The sequence below is a fragment of the Drosophila virilis genome, chromosome 2 (assembly GCF_030788295.1).
Source record: "Drosophila virilis strain 15010-1051.87 chromosome 2, Dvir_AGI_RSII-ME, whole genome shotgun sequence".
NCBI lineage: Eukaryota > Metazoa > Arthropoda > Insecta > Diptera > Drosophilidae > Drosophila > Drosophila virilis.
Window position 1 is genome coordinate 26,039,544 of NC_091544.1, and position 22,149 is coordinate 26,061,692.

General features: G+C 40.8%; 2 protein-coding genes across 15 annotated transcripts in view; one reads left to right on the top strand and one right to left on the bottom strand.

Annotated features, from left to right (window-relative positions):
* Positions 1-22,149, top strand: part of Calx (sodium/calcium exchanger 3) — a 52,175-nt gene that overhangs the window by 18,257 nt on the left and 11,769 nt on the right. For 13 of the 14 annotated variants that reach the window (XM_032433893.2, XM_032433890.2, XM_032433889.2 and 10 more), the window contains one exon: positions 184-2,212. In XM_032433893.2, coding sequence (XP_032289784.1) covers positions 396-2,212 — 1,817 coding nt within the window. In that variant the 5' untranslated portion in view covers positions 184-395. Of the gene's footprint in view, positions 1-86; positions 103-183; positions 2,213-22,149 lie in introns of those variants that run through there. The other variant, XM_032433891.2, reaches the window with a different exon arrangement.
* Alp5 (Alkaline phosphatase 5) lies at positions 18,784-20,638 on the bottom strand. The gene is made up of 2 exons (XM_002055966.4): positions 19,406-20,638; positions 18,784-19,295 (listed from the first exon to the last, which is right to left on the bottom strand). Exons 1-2 carry the CDS (start codon positions 20,621-20,623, stop codon positions 18,951-18,953), a joined length of 1,563 nt encoding a protein of 520 aa, XP_002056002.1. The 5' UTR covers positions 20,624-20,638; the 3' UTR covers positions 18,784-18,950.

A 22,149-nucleotide genomic window follows, 5' to 3' on the forward strand; every position in this document is an offset into this window, starting at 1 on the left:
CACATCTGGCAAAGTTAAATAATGTTATATGTTGGAATTCAAAGGAACTATTATTTATTTAATTTATTCGTGAGGTGCAGATGTTTTGCAGAATATTATCTGGTATTTCTTTCGTTATAATGCTATTTAGTAATTTTTAATAATATCTAATGCGTTTATTCTACTTGAATTTCGGCCCTGCAGGTACGAACAGGAGTGCGCCAGTGTTGCCACAAAGTGTTGAACGTGCTTTTGCGATGATGCCGTTTCGCAGGACGATTCGATCATTATAAACCGCAATCCATATTTGTGCACAAACACAACGCTTCCAAAACGAAGGCCAATACACACAAATCTCTTCCAAGCACAAGGATTAACAAGGACAGTCGAAAAACCTAAAATAAGAATTCGCCACCATGCTGTTAATCCGAAAAACCGTCGCATCCGTAGCCACTTGCGCCATATTATTGCTGCTTGTCTATGTGAAGGGGCATACCTTTGCACTGGCCACATCCCGCCAGGATGTGTCCCAAGAATCCGACTCCACGCTCAATGGTACCAGTCTCCAGTCCAGCATTGAACAAATTCGAAGTCGGCAAAAGCGCGCTGTCGAGGATGTCACCGATGACGATGAAGAGGTCATCACAAGTCAGGTTAGAGGAGGTAGGGAGGCTAGTGAAATCGGGACCTGTTCTGAGGGTCTGGTGCTGCCTCTGTGGATGCCCCAGAGCCCCATCACAAGTGGTGATCGTGCCATACGCGGCTTTGTCTACTTTATGCTGATGATCTATTTGTTTGTGGGCGTGTCTATCATATCGGATCGCTTCATGGCGTCCATAGAGGCTATCACCTCCATTGAGCGCAACGTGACCGTCAAAGGTCCCAAGGGTGAGAAGCAAACGATGCGCGTACGCATCTGGAACGAAACTGTGGCCAATCTAACGCTCATGGCGCTCGGCTCGAGCGCCCCAGAGATTCTACTCTCCGTGATCGAAATCTATGCCAAGAATTTTGAGAGCGGCGATCTGGGTCCGGGCACAATTGTCGGCTCCGCCGCCTACAATCTGTTTATCATCATTGCCCTCTGCATGGTGTTGATACCGAAGGGTGAGACGCGACGCATACGTCATCTGCGGGTGTTCATGGTGACGGCCAGCTTATCGGTGTTAGCCTATGTCTGGCTGTGGGTCATTCTCTCGGTCAGTTCGCCGGGCATCGTTGAGGTCTGGGAGGGTCTGGTCACGCTCATCATGTTCCCCTTGACGGTACTATGGGCATACATTGCGGAACGCCGCTTGTTGGTCTACAAATACATGGACAAGAACTATCGGATGAATAAACGAGGCACAGTCGTTGCTGGAGAGCACGACTCGGTCGAGATGGGTGGCGATGAACCGAAACGTTTGGTCAATATTAATTCGAGTGCAAATGCGTACAATGAGGCGCGATTGGAGTATATACAGCTGCTGGCGGAGCTGCGACAGAAATATCCAGATGCTGATCTGGATCAGCTGGAAATGATGGCACAGGAGCAGATGATATCGCGCGGCAATAAATCACGTGCCTTCTATCGCATCCAGGCCACACGCAAACTCATCGGCAGCGGGAATCTGATGCGTAAAATTCAGGAACGTGCACACGACGATCTCACCCAGGTAAAGGCTCAACTTCATCAATTCAGCGATGATGACGATGAGCCTACACGCATCTACTTTGAGCCCGGACATTATACGGTCATGGAGAATTGCGGTGAGTTCGAGGTGCGCGTTGTCCGACGCGGCGATATATCCGGCTACTCCAAGGTCGAGTTCGAGACACAGGACGGCACTGCCTCGGCCGGCTCTGATTATGTTGGCAAAAAGGGGGCACTCACCTTTCCACCGGGCGTCGATGAGCAGCGCTTCAAGATCGAAATCATCGACGATGACATCTTTGAGGAGGATGAATGCTTCTACATACGCCTGTTCAATCCATCCGAAAATGTGAATCTTGCAGTGCCACAAATTGCCACCATCATGATATTGGACGATGATCATGCGGGCATCTTTGCCTTTGCCGATTCCCTGATCGAGGTATCCGAGTCTGTTGGCGTCTATGATCTGGCCGTCATGCGCTATTCCGGCGCCCGCGGCACCGTTATTGTGCCCTATTGGTCCGAGGATGTTACGGCAATTGGTGGCCGGCACTTCGGTGAAGTGCGCGGCGAGCTGATCTTCGAAAACAACGTATCTGAGTGAGTATCCACGACTTTTTCACTTTCTGCATATAAGTATATATTATGATCTGCAACTATATCTACATATGTATGGTCCGACTCTTCTTGCCTTTACTGCTTTTTCCATACCACTTCTTCCTGTGTATAAAGTACCTTTTGAGATCTACAACAACTATAACAAACCCATTAATTTATATTGGTAATCTCTCTCTAATATAAAACTGTTTGTCCTGACTGACTGACTGATCAACGCACAGCCCATACCGTAAGAGCTATGTGATGAAGGTGCATGTTAAATCGGGAAAAACGAAAAACGAAAAACGATCGGCCTTAAACTCAATTTCGAAGATCTTTGGCCAAATTTATTTGAGGGGTATTTCATCTCGCATCAGTGATAAAATGGCGGAAAACATTTGTATGAGAGTAGTTTGTTTTCCGTCCGCTCAGTTTTAAAATCATTTTCAAAGCTTTTTGAGAACATTGAGTTTATATCATAAGTGGCACGGATACGGCCGGGCTATAAGCGCTAGAATAAGTATATTTGATATTCGGCTGATCCCCCAGCTGAATCACACTTTCATATAGTTTTAAGATTGATGGGAATATCCTAGCCCAACAACAGTTGATTGGCTGACTACGTGCCCTACATTTCCATAGCTCATCTGGGGCAACTGGTTAACTGCTGACTTTCGGAAGCATGTCACGCAGGGCCAACTCCCGGTGGAGTTTTTTTGTTTCATTTTTCTTTTTTTTGGGTTATTTTTTGCTTTTGTGTGTCGACAACCAAAAATTGGCTCAGCGAGCTCGGGAATTGGGGTTTTGAATGCGTGCGAGACAGCGGGACGAATCGATTCAAGTCGAAATTATTTGCGCTTTTAATTGCTGCGTCAGTTGGCAATGCCAGACCAAGTTTTCTAGGCCAAAACGGGTGGGGGGATGGCTTGTACGTGGGCTTTGGCATTGGAGTTGTTGTCGGAAGTGGAGTTAGAGTTGGAGCTGGCATTCATCCTTCTGTTTTGTCAGAGCCTGGCACCTGGTCGTGTTGCTCGCAAATGGTTTTTGATAGTGTGAACACCACATGGCATATCGCAACAAACACACACACACACACACACACACACACACTCAAACGCACACAAACGCATTTAGCACAAAATGTCGAGTCGATGTCCCATATAAGTTTGACTGCCAAATATGTGTGTTTCCCGCTGTGGCATGTACTATCATGCTGCGTGCCACATAACCGTATACTTGTACCAAACACATACACACATACGCGCGCACACACACCCACATACATCCGCATGGCATGGCGTGCGGCGTGTTTGTTAACGTCAAAGTGCAAAATCTAATTAATTTTGTAAAATTAGTTCGTTTGGCAAATATTTCGCTATCATCGGCAAAACTTAGTTACTCAACTTGTTTGGCATATGTTTTATAGAAGACAGACCTTGGTCTATTAATCATGTAGAATAAACTTCCCTTAAAAATATATTAAAACTTATGATACAAGCATTTTTTTGTGCCATCATTATAAAACTTATTTTTCATGCATTCCTTGGCTGAGGTAAGCTAGCCTCAGGGACCGAGTTCTAATTCCGGGCTAGTTTATATACATTCAGTTTTGTTTAACTTTATATTAAGAGGTGGGACGCTAAGGCTTGATGCCCTTTAAAGTGAAGCATGTAACTGCTGAGTTTGGTCGAAATATCTTAGGGACAGATAATTTTTCAATAAAAAATCAAAATTTTAGATATAAAATTCCTCAGCGATTGATCTCCAGATTTGACCGTTTCTCTTTATGATCAACTAGTCTGATTCAGCCAATTCCTAAATATATACCGCCTGTAATAAAAAGAATATATACTAAATTTCCTGATGACAGCTTTATAACTGAGGGACTAATAGAAAAGACATGGTTATATCGACTTTATACGAATATATAGATATGTATCTTTCTCTATGCATCACATAGATCTAGAATCTTAAAACAAGTATCTATCAAAACTTGCTGAATTTAAATATTGACTTTCTTAAACCTCTAGCTAAAAGACTGTTTTTGTTAAATATGTTTCGGAATGGCTTTTAGTAACTTAAAGTTTATCTTTTTTGATATACAATGTCTCCATTATTCTGCACTTGTCACTGTCCGCTCTTTGTCTTAATTCCCGTGTTTATCTTTGTCTCTTTTCCGCTGATTTGCAGCTTTGCATAAATTGTTTTTTAACATATTTCTGGCATATTTCGTGGCGCCACAGCTGACGTGGCGTGGCTTGCTTTGGGGATGCACTGCTAAAAACTGTCTGGCAGCGCATCATCAGCTATGCCACGCCCCCTACCAACGCCCACTGCCTGCTCGCACATAACATACATTTTTGTGGTTTTGCATTCTTTCATAATAAGCAACAAAGCGTTGCAGACAATTAGATGAGCCAATGCCAGGGGACAACTTCACGAAAAATTAAGTGGCAACGCTGTCAGGCGTCATTTGTATGCGTGTGAACTTGTGTATGTGTCTGTGTGTGTGTGTGTGTGTGTGTGCGCTCCCAAAATGGTCGTTAAGCTGTGCTGTTTACAGAGCCGCAGCTGAACGCATTTCCATCGCATAGACTGTTGAAATAGTTTTCAATGTTTGACACTGCTGAGTGGCGAATGGCGAATGGCGAATGGTGAACGGCGTCCAAATTGCTTCAATTGCTTTATTCTGAACATTTCTCAATTTGACATTATGGCAATTATTTGCCCAGTTTTAAACGTTTCAATTTCGCTCGCTGTCCAAATGCCTCGTTTGTTGCATTTAATTCACATTTTCGCTTTTTACTTCTGCGGCAAATTCTCTAGACGCTATCGCCAAGCATTTACAGCCACTCAAGTTGGAATGCCTTTAGGGCTGCCTTTTGCTACGAACTCGTTTGCTTTTAAACGCAGCTGAGCCCCACGAACACACTGCCTCCCTCCTCCAACCCGCCATACACCCATTCCTAAAGGAAATACAAGAATATACACTGTTTGTGAAATGTCTGCCTGTACGTCTCCCTTTAATATTGAAGCTACCGCAAGCCATACTCGCCTTGCATATTTTCAAGTGCAAGCCTTTGACCTTTTATCTGGTATAAAATGAGTTTAGATCCTGGTATCATTATGGTTCAGCTCCTATTCTTGGGTAGCCACAAGAGCCGAGTAGATTCCGTGGGTGCCATACTCCAATTGCGAAAGCTACAAGATCTGAAGACGGAAAAAGTTTAAGGTAGTTTTTTCTGACGCCCGCGTTTTGTTTTGTCTTCAAATCCTCAATCAGAAATCAATAAAAAATCTATATAGAAGTCGACAAAATCGATGTAGAAACCAATTCAAAATCTATACAGATTTGAAACTGAAACAAAATCTTTTTGGTATACATACTATTTTTTAGTATACACACATCCTGTATATTTATATGAAGCACAAACGCACTTTTGGACTTAAAAGCCTAGGTCTTTGATATTTGCAAACATTTCGATGTCATATTTACGCCCCGAAAGTCTCATGAAAATCTGACTTGAAACAAAATTACAAAAGCATTTCCCATAGTGTCATGGGGCTAAGGATAGAATAAGCACATGCATAGCTGTGTGTGTAGATATGTAAGAAAAATCTAGGAGGTTTTTAACAGATGCACAGCGCTGCTTTCGGAGAATTTCCTATTCGGACGCCCCTTACTAAGCACTTTTTCCCCGACTTCTCGCTCCTTACTTTGAATCAGTCAACTGCCAAAGGGACTAAGCATTGATGTCTTCAGCAGCAGCAAGTTTTGAAGTTCCTCTGACAAACGTTTTGTGCTCTGTGCGCAACTCGAGGTTATATTTGATTTGTTGCGTATACGCAGTGTTTACTCGCATAAGCTGGTATCTCTGGGCATGTGAATGCAATTAACGCGGGGCACCTGGCGTCAGCCATAAATAAATGCAAATCAATGCAGTTTACGCTTAATTAAATGCGCACTAAAATAAAAATTCAAAAAATTCAAATTAGTTTAGCATGTTTGGCAAACGCAGTTAAAATTAAATTACTGGCTAAATGTGCATTTAAATTGTTGTTGCTGCTTTTGCTGCTGTTGCTGATGTGTAGGTATATAGGGAATTTGCCAGCCCATAATTACTTTACAAATACGTTTTTGAGCTCTCCACGTTTTTTTTTTTTTGATTCTGAAAATCAAATGCTGCTCTGGGCAGTCGAGCAGCCGTTCCATGTGTTGGTCGACTTTTGCGAACCACTCGCAACTGGCAACTCCCTTGCCGTCCTAAAACTCAACCAGCCCTGGGGGAGCCGGAAGTGCGCAGCAACAGCGACAGCCATGGCGTCAGCTCCCATAAAAAACAGCAGTCTGTGCAATGCCATAAAAAATGAACGCAAAACCCCAGACGTGAGCGCCTGGCAGGGAGTTGGGGGAGTTCGGGGAGTTGGGAGCTGGAGCCCAGCAAAAGTGCCAACACTGTTGCATAAATTTGTATAATCTGCGTCAAATGCTGACGATGAGCAGAAGCCTGGCGCTTTTATATTGGTGCCTGCAACATGGCGAATGCCACAGACTGAAACAAGTTGAAAAAACCACAATAGAGGTGAAAAATATATTAGCAGTACATTATTACACTTAATCTAGAAGAATTTCTTTATTAAAGTACGACTTTACTTTTAATATTGTTAGGATTTGTAAATAATATTTTACAATTATTTATTTATTATAGTTAATTTTCTAACCAGTAAAAGCGCGGATGTTGTATATGTTAAAACAATAGAAAGCCAATGCTTTATCAAAAATAAAAAAAGAGTACATATTTTTACATGGGAGTTCGATTTCTTAACTTCGTGCACAGGCTGTCGACGCTTAGCTTAAGAATACGAACAAGTCTGCAATCGCCTTAACGCAGAAAAAAAGGCTAAATTGTGACATAGTTGCATGCACGAACAGTCCAAACAGTGTGAGCTGGAACTGTGCATTTTTAAAAAGGTTACGGCATAAGTAATTTATGACGTAAGTAAATACTATGACGTGTTATCTGTAAAGTTCATTCCGCATGGGTAGATAATGAATATAACGTATTTTTACCAAAAACAATAGAGACGATGACGTTACGATATGTGTTGTGGCTGGCCGGACTCGAGACTTGACGGCGTGAAGACTTGTCAATATGTTGTTACTTATATCATTTGAATAAATAATGGCAAAGTTTATGTGAGGGATAAGAAAACAGACCTTGCTACATATTGCATAGTCCAATTAGCTTAAATAGAGCTTATGCAGGGTATTATAATATTGTCATGAAATGTGTAACGCATGGAAGACTACGTCTTTGATTTCATAAATAATACTTATTCTTGATCAGTATACAATCGTTAAATAATATAATAATATAAATAATATACCTTGACCAAGAGCAGCAATTACGACCTTCAACTCCTATCTTTTCATGCTTAAAGAGATAAAGTTCTACATAGTTCGATAAATAAATAGCTTAAAAATGTCATTTTAATAATATCTGTATTCGGCTAGCAATTATCTATTAGAGAGTAAGGTCTTCTAATCATTCGCCAAAAAGTAGGCAACACAATTTGCAAAGCTTTTAAGTTGAAGAAAAGTAATGCTTTTCAGCTGCTGAAGTGGGCAAGCGGACGGCTAAGTAAATAATATAAATATAAATTTTGCCGGATGTGGGCGTCAGCAACAACAACAGCAGCATTTTCATACGCCAGACAGGCTTTTAGTGGATTTTCTGTCTGTGGCATTTGTTAATTAGACCAATTTAGGCAGCCTATGTGGCTTACAGGGCAGCCGCAAGGTAAGCTGACTTAAGGAATGGCCAGGTAGAAAAATTCCTTGGCATAGATTTTCTCAGCTGTTCTCTGAAGGGCACATCTTCTGGGAAAATGCCAAATGTAGTCTGTGTGCATTTGGGGGAAAAGAATATACGCATAAATCTGCACATCAAATAAGCTGAAAAGGCGAACATATAAAATATGTAAAAGGAAAAAATAAGAAACTGTACTCGGTGCGGCCTTTTATGTTGCCACCACATGAACAGGATAAGAACAAATATTTTATTAAGCACATATAATCTAAAATTGAAATTTATGCTATATATATATATTTACAAGTATATAGATATAAGTATATCTATTTGCAAAGAACAAGCCACAACGTGGCCTGTCTAACAAATCCAAGCCAACTTGCAAGTTATCCTCATCAAATCAGCATGTAAGCAGCGCTTGGGTGAGTGTGGGTATCCTGTGCGTGTGTATGTGTGTGTGTATGTGTGTGTGTATCTGTATGTGTGTCTCTGTGCTGCCATGTATGATGTGTGTTTGTGGCATGTGCGGCTTTTGCTTAACATGTAGCATTTCCTGCAGCCGGCGGCAATTCGCTGGGGAATCTGCCAACTGCTTAACAGACTGACAACTAGGCGAGGGAGTCGTTTGTATGAATGTGTGTGTGTGTGTGTTTTTTTTTTCTAACCCAGCTGTTGCCTTTCCCTCTATGTAAACAGCAACAACAATGACAATATCATTTGGATGCAGACTCGAAACTTGCCCAACTAGGCCGAATGCTGCCCAGTTTTCTTGGTAATCGGAGTATTCCACCTGGTCGAGCCTCAATGCGCTGATACCGTGTGGAAATTTGAGAGAGTTACAAACATACTGAATAACATCATTAGGGAAATCTATCTATCATATTACATAGCAATTTGCATACCCTTACTTTCGGTTTTAATAATATTATTTGCCTTTCAATCTGTTTTATTTATGTTTATTTTACTGAAATTACACTTCATGATGTGGTCACAACAAAACACCCACAGGATCTGTCTAAAAATAAATTGGCATCAAACTAAAATGAAATATAATTCAGCCAAAGGAAACAGAAAAGCGCAGCTGGCCACAGGGCCGCGGTTATTGCGGCGCATCGATTAATAAATCTAGGTTAACAAAAATACTCTTAATATTAGTTTTCATAAAAATTGACTTATATTGGTGCATTTTCACTCCACATCCATTTACAACAAATTTCACTAAATGTAAAATCACGTTTCTTGCAAACTTGCGAGTGAATTCGACAAAATGTGTAAATCGTGCTGTACATTGCTTTTTTTTTTAGGGCTTTGAATATGGACTGAAAGCTAATCGGCCCTTACAATTCTATTTTCCGCCCGTAAACGTTTTTTTTTCAAAAACTACCAGCTTATATTTTTGACAAAAATCACAATCTCCATATTCTAGCCATCATTCATGAATCAGTTGGTCTGTCAATCAATCAATCAATGCCTAAAATTTGTATATATTTAGATCATTAATTAACTAAAATGTCGAATTGACTGAATGTCTAATTTCATTAAGTCTATTATGAAAAAATTCCAGCCTAAAAATGAAAATATAAATTAAATTTTAACTAAATTATGCAAACATTAAATATTCTCACAATTTCGATTTGGTTGGCATTTTGTGCCAAAGCTGACCGACAGTTAGTTAGTTAATTTTTTTCTCATTTACATTTCAGTTTTTTTTTAATTTTTTTTTTTACGTGGGGTCTTTTTTAGCTACGTTTCGGGCTGTATAAATTACCGGCGGCGCCGTTGGCGACGTCAACGTCAACGTCAACGTCGACGTCGACTGCGTCAACAACAGGCAGCAAAGCAAATTTGTCTGTGCTCTTGTGGCAACCTTTCCAATGTCAATAGGTTGTTGTTGTTGCTGCTGTTGTTTTTGCTCTTGCCCATGTTTATGATGATGTCGTTAGGTTGATTGTTGCAGATATTGAAGTGTGCTCCTGCGGTCCTCCTCAAAGCAGCTCATCAGGCGCACTCTCTCACTCTTCAAGGCTGCGGCTCGGCGCCTTTTAGTTACACTTGTTTCTATTTGCCTTACTGTTGCCAGTTGTTATGATGACATGAAGGATACCCAACGGAAGGGAGCGTGCCAACCTGTAGAGAACCATCATCGTTATTAACAACAACATGGAAATCGGAGACGGAGCGAGTTGGCGAACTGTTGAGCCAAAAGGGTTTTTTTTCCGAGTTTCGGGCCAAAGGTTATCGAAAGGTAGAGCAAAACTTTAGCTCGTTAATGAGTTCAGCGTTGAGAATAATTTAAGGCACTTGAATACTTGTTGCCCAAACAATCTAGCAAATTGCCAAGTTCCGCTTGGACTTGGCCAACTTTAAAAAGTGCAATTTGTATGTGAGCTATTTGGAGTGCCCTGTTAATAAAAAACGAGTTGATTTGCAGCACGCTTGTATGGCATGCGGCATGTGGAATGTGGCATGATGCTGTAGCCATGGCAGCCGCAATAAATCAAACTCTGGCTCCGGTTGCAACGCTTTGTGGCACAGTCACTGCCACTGATTTATGCTGCCATTTGTGTGCGTCACATACAACTCAATAAACAGCGAACTGTTTTGCGGTCGCCCCAGCAAAACATGTCACTCTCAGGGACAAAGGAGGCGAATGATGAAAAGGCAACCCCAATGTCAAAGGTCACACCCACACACGCACGCGCACACACACACAGCGTCTTTCACAGCTGATCCTGATTTAGATTCTGATTCTGAGTTATGTTAGGTAACTGGCAGCTGTCTGCTTTGATCTTACAAAGGACATCATGTCCTTGTTCAAGTAAGCATCCCACGTGTCCCCATTCCGTATGTGGCACAGATTAAACCTAATTAGCCCGTACCTTGTGCACTGAGTCCGCGTGACACTAATTAGAAATAACAGTCCAAGTCCTTCATAAACTAACCGCCTGCCCCTTTATGACGTAATTATGATAAATAGTGGGAGAAAATAGATGAAAAGGGGGTTCCATTTCAAGTACAAGCTCAAATAAAACAAAAGAAAAATTGAAAAACTCACAAATCCTTTAGAATCCCATCCTGCGTATACGCAACATTTAAGGCTGCAGCTAAAGAGTTTCAAGCTCTGAGTAAAGACGGAATACAAAATTGCCTTAAATTGAAATCCACTTTGGAGCTAGGATGAAATCAGGGAGAGTGGGGGAGAGAGGGAGAGAAAGGGGGAGAGAGAGAGAGAGCGAGAGAGTAAGATACTAAACTGAAAACAATAAGGAATTAATTAAATGCAGCTTTGATTTTTATTTTAAGCCACAATTTTAATGCAAAAGTTCTAAATTCTAAAATTCAATTTCGATTTAATTCAATTCTAAAAATAACAATTATACTCTGTACCAAAATAAACCACAAGCATCAAGTAAGCAGCAGAAGCTCAGCAAAATCAAAGTATCTAAAATGTGAGGCAAAGTATCCGCTAGCTTAAAAAGTATTTGTATGTGTAGATACTATTTATGTAAAGGTGCATCGGCATAATCATAACAAATTGAGTTTAATGCTTATTAAACTACTCAAAAGCTATCGAATGGGTTGCTTAAGTCGAGTCAAAAAGCATCTTTGACTAACGTTAAATGTAGCTACAAGTTACATGCTAAATGTATCTTACAGATGCAATAATGTAGTCAATGTTTAACAAATGACTTGAAAGCTACTTAAAAGCTATTACCCTAACTATTTGAGCATTAGCAGCAACTACAATATTGAAAAGTATCTGCAATCTGTAAATGTATCTTTCAGATATATAATTGGTATGGTACAAAGCGGTTTAATGTGGAAGTAAATATGCACTAACTACATGCCATCAGAGTGTACAGTTGTTTAAATTATCAACCATGTGGAACAAAATCTATGACAAAACATTAAAAAAAGATCTCAGCTATGTTTTTATTGGGCTATTTACCAAATTTGTGTGATTTTCTTAAGAGCATACGCAGCTATTCAAAACACACGCCAACTTTCAGTTTTAAATAATTCAAAATTTCCAGTCCATTGCCAGAATTGTTTTTGTTTAATTGTACTTTTAACTTGGCTCAACCATTTGTTCTTGCCACACACAACACAAAAGGCGGATCCTTTGGTCTGGGGTTCGACTGTTCTTAAGTGGGCGACTTTCATTTGGCCGACTGCTTGGCTTTTAATTTATTGTTGTTATTTTTTTCTTCCTTTTTTTTTGTTTTATTTTCCACTTGCCTTTGTTTTATTCCTTGCCGGACTATAATAAAAAATGGCCTCAGCTAAATGCAAAACTTTCAAACTTTAATGGCACAAAGGCGAGACGCTAATGAATGTCTCGGACTTTATGCAATCGAGCAGCTAATTGAGCCAATGAAAAATGGCTCTGAAAGCAGATAGGTTAGCTGGGTACTTGGCGTGGGGTACGGGGTGCGGGCGGTTTCTCAATTCATAAAATGCTCCTGCAATTACTTTAACTTTTGCAATTACAACTCAATAAGTAGCTAATTATGGTTGACGATGCCAACGGCAATTGGCCGGAGTTTCAATAATTTCCTTTAATTATTTCGTGCGTACTTTGTGAATGCGCGTGTTTATTGCTCCATCAAATGCCGCCAGCCAACAAATAATTATTTAATTTGAAATTAATTACTCATACGTAGCGCGGGTTTGCCTTTTTTTAATAAGCAAAAAAGTGCCTTGAGTAAATATTCACATGAGCGGCAATATGATATTCTATCCTCTGTTCCCTTGCACCCCTTATTTTGTCCTTGCAAAGGGTATTTAAATTATCTTGAAATGTGTAACGCGTAGGAGCAGACATCAACGACCCCATAAAGAATATATATTTTAGATTCAGCATCAACATCGGAGCTGATACAGAACATGTTTGTATCTATTGTTGTGCCAGTTTCTATGCAAACTTGTCATCTTGAATCTTGCAGGGTTCTGTCTTTCTATTGCAGGCAGTAAATAGAAATGATCGGAAAAGCAGGTTCCTGTGTGGAGAACTATTTTGCTTACCAAGATGACCAAAAACTCGCTTGGGAACATTTCCACTCACAGTCATGTATTTTTTTCTTTTTTTTTCCCCATTTTATAAGCGAAACAATGGCTTGCAAAAGTATGCGCACGAGTAGAAGCCTACTATGCATGTCTATGGTATTCCCAGTGTTGCTTTGGCTTAATTTAATTATCCACAATTATTTATTATATCTCTGCCTTAACCGCAATAGCTTGCCACGCTCATTAAATGCCTGGGAACATAGATATATTTATTTTCTGTTTAGCCCTCACTTTGCTGAGCATTCATTATTTACTCGATTTACTCCTTTCCATGACGTGTGTGTTCGCTGTCTGTCCCTATAATTAGTGTATTTTCACGCCCGCAGCAAATATAATTGTCTTTGTTGTTTGTTACCTTTAATACCCGTACAAAATACACACTCTCTCTCGCTCCGCACACGCTAATTTGTTTAATATGCATTCACAATTCTTATCTAGGCATTTTCATCGTATAAACGTTTAACTTTTTGCCAGCATGTGGCTTATCTAGATAAGGTTATGTTTTTTTTTTATAAAAAATAATTCCAGGTGCAAATGGGCCAATGAACACTGACTAATTCAGTTATTATTGGCTTAACTTGAAGTTGATATTTAATTATATTTAAATATAATAAAGCTGAGCTTAAAAATTTACTTTAGTTGAAACTGAAATCTTTTTTACATCCATTTACTAAACTAATTTGTGCGTGATGGGTGCATTTAAATTTAATTCAACTTCTTAAATTATTTTAATAAATGGAATTATACAAATTTGTATATATACTACAAAAAAATTGTGGTTTGCGTATATTTTGAACAAATTTTAAGCCAAAGACTCAAAATGTTGAATCCCTAATTATATTTTAATTTTTTCCGTAACTTTCAATTTTTATTGGGACTAAGGCCTAACGGAAAATACCTTTTAGATTTTGTTATGTTCCTATCGCAGTTATTTTTTTAACTTTTACTTGTTCTTTCGTGCTTTCGTGGAAAATCGTAACATAAAGAAAAAGTAAAAATACTATTACTTGGGGTTTCCCTTAAAAAACCTCGTTCTTTTCAACTGCAAGAATTTATTGGTTGTTGTAATTAGAGCTCTAACTAGATAGTTATTGACAGATACAATTCAAGCTGCCTGTCAGCCATGGCAGGTGGTCAATTATATGAAATTTTCCATGAATTTTCAATGAGTTTGCCGGTGGGTCAATACAGATCGACAGGACGCAGGTACAACATTGAATCGCATGTCTGATTGACTTTGAAAAATCAACACAATTAAATTCTCAATTTATAAAATTGACGCTCTTGAACTTTGCACTTAAATGACGGCAGCAACAACAACATCAACATCAGCGGCAATAGCTGGAAAACACTTGCTAATGAAAACTCACTCAAGCCCGCCCCCGACACGCCCTGACCCATAGTTGTCGACTTGTCGAGTGAAAATCACATTTGTTAACGGCAACGCTGGGTGCAAGTACTTCAAGTGCCACTTGGTTGACGGCAACAGCAGCAGCAACAACAGCAACAACAGCAACTACTGCTGCACAGAGACACACAATCTGCATGTGCGTATGAGTGTGGGTGTTTTTATGGCCGTGTCAGCTGTACATTTATTGATCTATCTAATAGGCAGCCTACTTGCAGCCTGTGGACCTAGCCTATATGTTTTATGGACATTGCTTCAATATCAATACTAGCAACTGGCTCCACCTGTTGGTCGCTACAAGCATTAGGGCAGGCATATCAACATTCTTAACATTCTAAATGCTGAGCTACTGACTACTAAACCAGTCGTAGATTAAGCACACACGTGCGTATATATTCCAAATTTAAATACTTTTGGCAGCTGTGGCCACCTGTTGGGCGAGAGACGCAACACTTCATGCCTATCAATATATTTGACATGCCAAACTCGCCACCTGAATCAAACATAAATACTTACATATGAAGCACACATGTGCGCATATATATTTCAAATTCCAAGGCTCTTGACCAGACACTGAAACCTCACTCAATTTAATTAGCGGACAGGTGAAAGATCCCCTCGGAAAGGGACGTTTCGTACTTCCTTGTGACCGCACACGGAATTTAATTGAATTTTCAGCGTGAGCAATCGATAGGCTGGCATACGTGTACATCCGGCGGGTGAGGCATGTCCTGTACCCAGTCCTGTGACTATGAAATATCCACACTCAATCACAGTATCTCGAGCCTTTTCACTTGTGTCATTTGGCGCGGAAAATTCATTTTAAATCATGTATATGCACATGTATTGATGATATGTAGAAGTCACTTTGCACATATTTCAGGAAAATCAATAAATGTAAGCCGCTCTTAAACGGAAATCGCAACAGTATTAAAATATTATTCAACAAAGTTTTTCTCTCTTTTTTATTTAATTAATGAACATTTTATTTTAACGTACGGACAGCTTACGTATTAAACAACCAGACAGATGCAGATGGAAACTACTGTAGTTTTCAGTTACGGAACGTAACCCAATTCCTGGACCCATATCTGAATAGCATATAGAAAACAACAATCACATATTACGCTAGAAAAAAAACGTTACCCATTGAACGTGAACAGAACTTTTCTTTATATTCGTTCATGTTCAAGAGGTATGACCAACATTTGCGTGTTTCTGGTATGGCACATATGTAAATTTTGTAAGCTTGTAATTTATGCTGGTTATTAAGAGTTGGCCCGGAACAACAATAAAAAATTCGTTGCATATGTTAAATGCACTCCATTCTCTGCACTCGTATAAACTTTAAATCACTTTGTCCTGAATACTAGCTTTCAGTTTGTCATTGTGTTTGTCCATTTTGGCGTGAATTGCAAACGTTTCAGCTACAAAAAGCAAACCCGATTCGATTATATGATATGCTGCCAGTACTTTCAATGAAAGAAGTGAGGATGCACGCCTAGCTGATATCCTGTATATAAGACCAAACTGTCATTACAAGCATTCTAGCTTCAATTCGCACATTCACACGCCAAAGCCATACATTATAAAGAAAGTATTCTTGAATAGCTCCGCTGTTCAAAGTCCGATCTTTATGAAGTTTTCAGGGCTTAAATATGCCTCCCAACTGTGTGTATATTCCTATTCTAGCTTCAAAAATTAAGTTTTTTTTTTCGATAGTGAGGGAAATTTAGGAGCTATTCAAAAAACCAAATACTGCTTATATGTGAATATTATATGAGAACCTTAACACAATATTCGATTAATCTAGCTTTTATAATTTTCGAGTTGTGTTGAAATAAAATCATTCTCCATATTTAAATTACAGGCTTGTAGCTTGTATAAATTGAAGATCGACTGTGCGATTCTTTATCCTATATTTATATATGCACACAACTTGTATACCCTTGTAAACCATTTTGAGGGTATAAAAAACGTTTGAAAAAAAAGTTGAGTGGGAACGCTTGGGTGGAGGGGGTGTATGTGATGGTGTGAGGGGTGTATGAGCTTGTGTATGGTTGGGTAAAGGCAAAAGTTAGCCATTGCATTAGTGGTTTCGTGGCTTAGTGTTGGTCAGCTGGAATCCAGGCAGTCGCCAGGGACTCATACTCGTATATGAGGCACTCGTTGCGTTGCAAATTGCTTTATTTAACTGTAATTTTATTTTAAAACATTCGGCAATCCCACCTTTGACCATTGTTATTGCGGTTTTATGTGTGGGCTGAACTTTCCCTCGCGGCTCAGTGGCCGATTACGTATGCTTTGGTATATTGACAAGGGACCACTATGCCACAAACGGTTCAGGTAATTGCAGGCAGATTGCTGAAGGAGATTGAGAGAGAGAGAAGGAGAGAATTAATTAGTCTGCTATTTGGGAAATTTATCTCATCTACGCAGTTGATTATTCCGTCGCATTTGCAAAATTGCTCTAAAACTAGGAATTTGTAATTTGGAACCACTTTTGTGGCTGCTCAGCAGCAGCATAATACTATGTGGCCCTGCCACAAAAAGCTGCACTTGCAACGCTTTGCAGCATTGACTTTGACTATGCCGCACAGTCGCCAATTGATGGCCAGACTTTGTTGGCTATTCGACTTGAAATCAATATACGTATGGGAGTGTGTGTGTGTGTGTGTGTTTAGACATGTGTGTGTACGTGTGTGTTGCTTAATAACATGTGTGTTTAACAACAACTGCGGCGCGTTGCAAGAACTTTGGCTGTTGCCGGCATTGAAATCAAACGGAGGAAGTCGCACAGCGGCAAAGCGAAGGGTAAAAGTTAAAAGCTTGAGGGGGGTTGGGCAGGGGTGGACTAGAGGGTGGCTGAAAATTAGCTTTGCCAATGCTTTGCCAATGTCAAGAGAAAGGGCGGTGTGCACAGTTGTTGCTTTAATGGCTGTCACTAGAGAGGGAAATGAGGCACACACACACACTCAATAGCAGCCCGGCTTTGTGTGCGTGTTTGTGTGTGTGGCGGATATAATTTAGCTCTCAATCAAAACGGAAATAGAAACTAGAAAATTGACAAATGCATCGTGTGTGTGCGTCGCATTTCCCCATCACATATTACTCATACGCCCCCAAGGCCAAACTGAATGACGCATCAATTTTAATTGTTGCAATTACCGATTGATTCCATATGCAAAATACAGTACACAACACGCAGTTAACTAAATTTCGTGCCCATTTCTTATTTAAACCTAATCATAGGGCGACTTGGCCAGAGTTTTGCATAAAATTGCGTATAAAATGCAAATTTCCACACACTTGTTTCTGTGTGTGTCCTTGTGGAAGTGTGTGTGCTCGGTGTGTGTTTAGCTTAACCCAAATGCTGGCCAAAACTTTGGCCACACACGCAAGGGAATAGCAAATGCTTGTACCCACATACACACAGACGCACACCTATGAGAATGCCTGGCAGGCACAAGCGTCGCCCATTAAGTTGATGAGCTTAAACAAGAGTATTCTTGTCGAAAACGACTGCTAAATACTCTGTAACCAGTTTTAAATTTTTAAAGTGATATAAACTTAGTGTAGAGTGCTTCTTCTTCAGAAAATTCCTTTTCAAATAGCTTTTGTAATTATTATTCGAATACAATGAAATTTGCAGAACTTGAAGGTGATATCGAAACATATTTGAAGGAAGTTGGGGCAGGCAGCTTAGAGAACAAAACCTTAAATGTATTGTCTCCAGTTTTTACAAGAAACCCAAACACCAAAATCGATATATTCCATCGATTATTTGCGGAAGCGTTAAAGATACATATAAAAGAGTGCACATTATTGCAAATTTTTAAATAAACATTTAAATTGTAGAGTCTATAGCTATAACAATCCGAAATCCGATATCTTTAGGCATGTGATCAACAAACCTAGGCAGCAAATCGATATATATTGATTGATAGTGAAAATTATTCAACAATTTTAAATAAAACTTAATTTTTGAGTCACTAGACAAAATCGATATATATCCATTGATCTAATGGAGAAAAACTGGATTGTGCGGGTAATAAACAGGAAATAACAGTTAGCGGGCATTGTCAGATCTGCTTAAGAGTATGTATACATATATATATATACATACCCTCAGCCTCTAACATTCTTTCGTAAAACTACATTATACCCTATTTCCGTAAATTGCAATAGGTGCGGGCTGCAATTAGAAGCACAGCGTTAGCTGAGCGCCAAGAATGTAATTAGAAAGTTGCCCAGAACAGTTTTCCGTTAACATGCAAAACGCTGAAGAGCATTGTAGAAATTCGCTTTAATTCAATTTACAATTTGCATTAAATACAAGTCGAGGAGCAAAATCAGGAGAAGTAGCAGCTCGAGTGCAATCGCTGCTTTTAATGAGCTACAAACTTAATTGTGATGAGCTGCAGTCACGCACCCAGGACCAGGGCGCGTGTGCCCCCTAGGAGCTGCTGCACATGGTGAGGCCATCGCCCAGACAGGCGCTGTAGGCCATCATGTGCGGAATAGTGCTCTGCTCGTAGACGCCGGTAAACAAATGGGACCAGGGGCCCGATGCATAGACAAGCACATCGTCGCCGCCATGGGTTTCCGAGTCTAAGGGCACGCCCGCGGGGAATTCATCGTCACTGCTGCCAGTGATCAACGTGGTGGGATCAACGCGTTCCTTGGTCTCAGCTTTATAGTAATTCTCTGCACTGGGTCCATTCGCATAGCTGAGTATCATGTGGGGTATGCCGTCATTGCCGGTAGCCGGCGCCTTGCCGAAGACATCCGCGCCGCGATACTGCGAGAAGAATAGCAGGACGGTAGAGATTAAATAGCTTTCATTTAGTTAAAATTAGTATCAGCCGGCTTTGACCGGGTATCCAATTAGGTTTAGACATGGATGCTCACCCCATAACCCGCATAGCTGAACGCATGCGAGTGATCCGCGGTGACCACCAGCAGGGTATCCTCCTCGCTGGTGAGCTCTCGGGCCGCGGCAATGGCCTTGGAGAACTCGATGGTCTCGTCGAGTGACAGGCGCGCTAGATTGTCGTGGTGGCCGTGATCGATGCGACCGCCCTCGATGAACAGGAAATAGCCCTGCTCGTTCTGGCTCATGTACTCGATGGCCTTGCGCGTCATCTGCTCGAGTGTGGGCTGTGTGCTGCTTTCGTCGGTATGCATGTGGTACTGCAGATGATCGTCCTGGAACAGGCCCAGCAGACGCCGTGGCTGCGTCACATCCAATGCCATCAGCTCGTCCACTGTGGTCACATAGACATTCTCGGGACTCGCCGCCTTGAACTCCTCAATCAAATCCCGGCCATCTGTTCGCTTGCCCCAATCCGCCAGACTCTGGTCCACAAAGTTTTTGCGACCGCCGCCCATGATAAGCTTCAGCTTGCTGCCCACCTCGCCATTGGCCAGCTGATAGGCAATATCCTGGACACCGGAGTCCGCGCCACAGTCGGCGGCAACATCCGCATCATTTTCCCAGTCACGCTCCGCAATGTGCGCATAGACGCCAGCGGGCGAGGCATGTGTCACCCGGGTGGTGGTCACCAGGCCCGCCCATTTGCCCGCATCCATCGCCCACTTGGCAATGGAGTCGACGTGTGTGCTCTCATCCAGCATGACCTTGCAGTCGGTTCTGGGCACGGCGCCATTGACGCCAATGGTACCCTCCTGGGCCTTGACACCGCACAGATAGGCGGTGGCCGTGCATGCCGAGTCGGGCACAGTCAGATCCACCGAGTAGGTCTTGGACAGACCCGTGTAGGGAAAGTGATCGAAGGACAGCGACTGTTCCTCGCCGCCCAGCAAATTGCGCGCCGCCGAGGTGGTTGTCACGCCCATGCCATCGCCCAAAAACATGATCACATTCTTGGCCTTGCCCTGGTTTAGCTGTTCGCCCAGTTTTTGCTTCACAAACTGCATGCCCTGCTCCCGCCAGTAGGCTGTGCTCTCCTCGCCATCCACTCGGGGCTTCTGGTGCCTGGGCTCCGGCATAGACGGATGCATCAGCCGATCCTGGCAGTATTCGGCACTGCGCGTGCATTCAGGCGCCGCCCAACCGCACCCACTGAGCAAACCGATAACAATCACGACGTTTGACAGGAGCAACATCTCGTTCAAGACTGAGGCAATTGCTTGGCTGGGCTTGTGTTTGCCCGTGGCCCGCAGCTAGCCATTTGCACGACTTCCGATTGCGATACGGATAAGATAGGCGGCACATGGCACTGGACATGGCCAAATCGACCGCACAAATCTAATGCGTCGATAATCCCCCCCTTTCCACAAGCCACAGTCCGCCGACTCGTGCGCTTATTTATGGCCAACTACGAGAGTTTATGGATTTATTATGTTTTTTTCGGGTTCGCTACTATAACAAAAAAAAGCACGTGAAATGTTGCACGGTACAAAGTCATCAAAATGCTCATTTGATATCCAAAAATCTGGCTGAGTGAAATACCTTATCAGATTAAAGAATCTGACTGAGTTGTTTCTTACGCGTATTAACTTTATATTAAACAGACGAATAATATATAATATATAACTTAACTATAACTAGAGCAAGAGCACTTGACTAGCATATACCCTGTATTGGCTTGGAATTGGGTTAACGAATACTTTAAAAAATCGATAAACATCGATTTCGGATAAATAAAAAGAACTTGGAGGTGGATGATGCACTTGCACAGCTTCAATACACTCTTTAAAATTTATATTTAATAGACATTGGGTATATACGAATCAGAAACTATAAAATAATACAAAGTTGCATAGATATTTTTCGATTTAGGGAATGTAAGTGAAGGTATGAGGTTTTTTCGATATATCCGTTGAATTAAGTGGTCGAAAATTTTTTTAAGACTACTTGCAAACTCTAATCTACCCAAAACCAAAATGTTGGTTAGATGCAGGGTATTAAAATAAATATAAAAATCAAGTTATAAATTAGAAAAAATTCCTGGAAATTGAACAACAAATTGATTGCTTGTATTTAAACCAAAACTAATCTAATCAAAGCAGCTTAAATCACTTGCACTTATTTCTATATATATATAAAATATATATATATAGCTATATATATATAAATTTATAAATAAGTACACATATGTATTTCATACAATATATATCACAGTGAAACTAAACATGCTTAGTGCGAAGCGCTTAAATTTCAAGCGAATTTCGTATAGAGAAGCTGTACTGTACTTCTCGTGAATAACCGCATTTCATTTATATGACTCGTAAAAATTGTTAGCCATAATGAAAAGTTGACCACGCACGTTGCAGGCTCAAAGTTTGGCACACGCCCACGCACACTCGCACACACGCAGCAACAAGTTTAATGAAAAACATGCTTTCGCAACGGTTTTTCCCTGCAGAAAATGCAGATAAAACAACGAATTAGAAACAGAAATAGAAACCACACGACCAAAACTCATTTGGCTTCAGAGCAAAAAAATAAAAATAAATAAAACAGAAAGGTGAAAGGTTGAAATAAATGTTAAAGTTGGCGAATGCCAAAAGAAAAGTGCGCAGAATGCCACTGCAGAGAAAAGCACGCACCTGTAGAAAATGGCAGTTTGCTTTTTGCAAAAATAATTACAATTGCAAAGCTAAAAATATAAAGTTTCAGTTTAATCAGT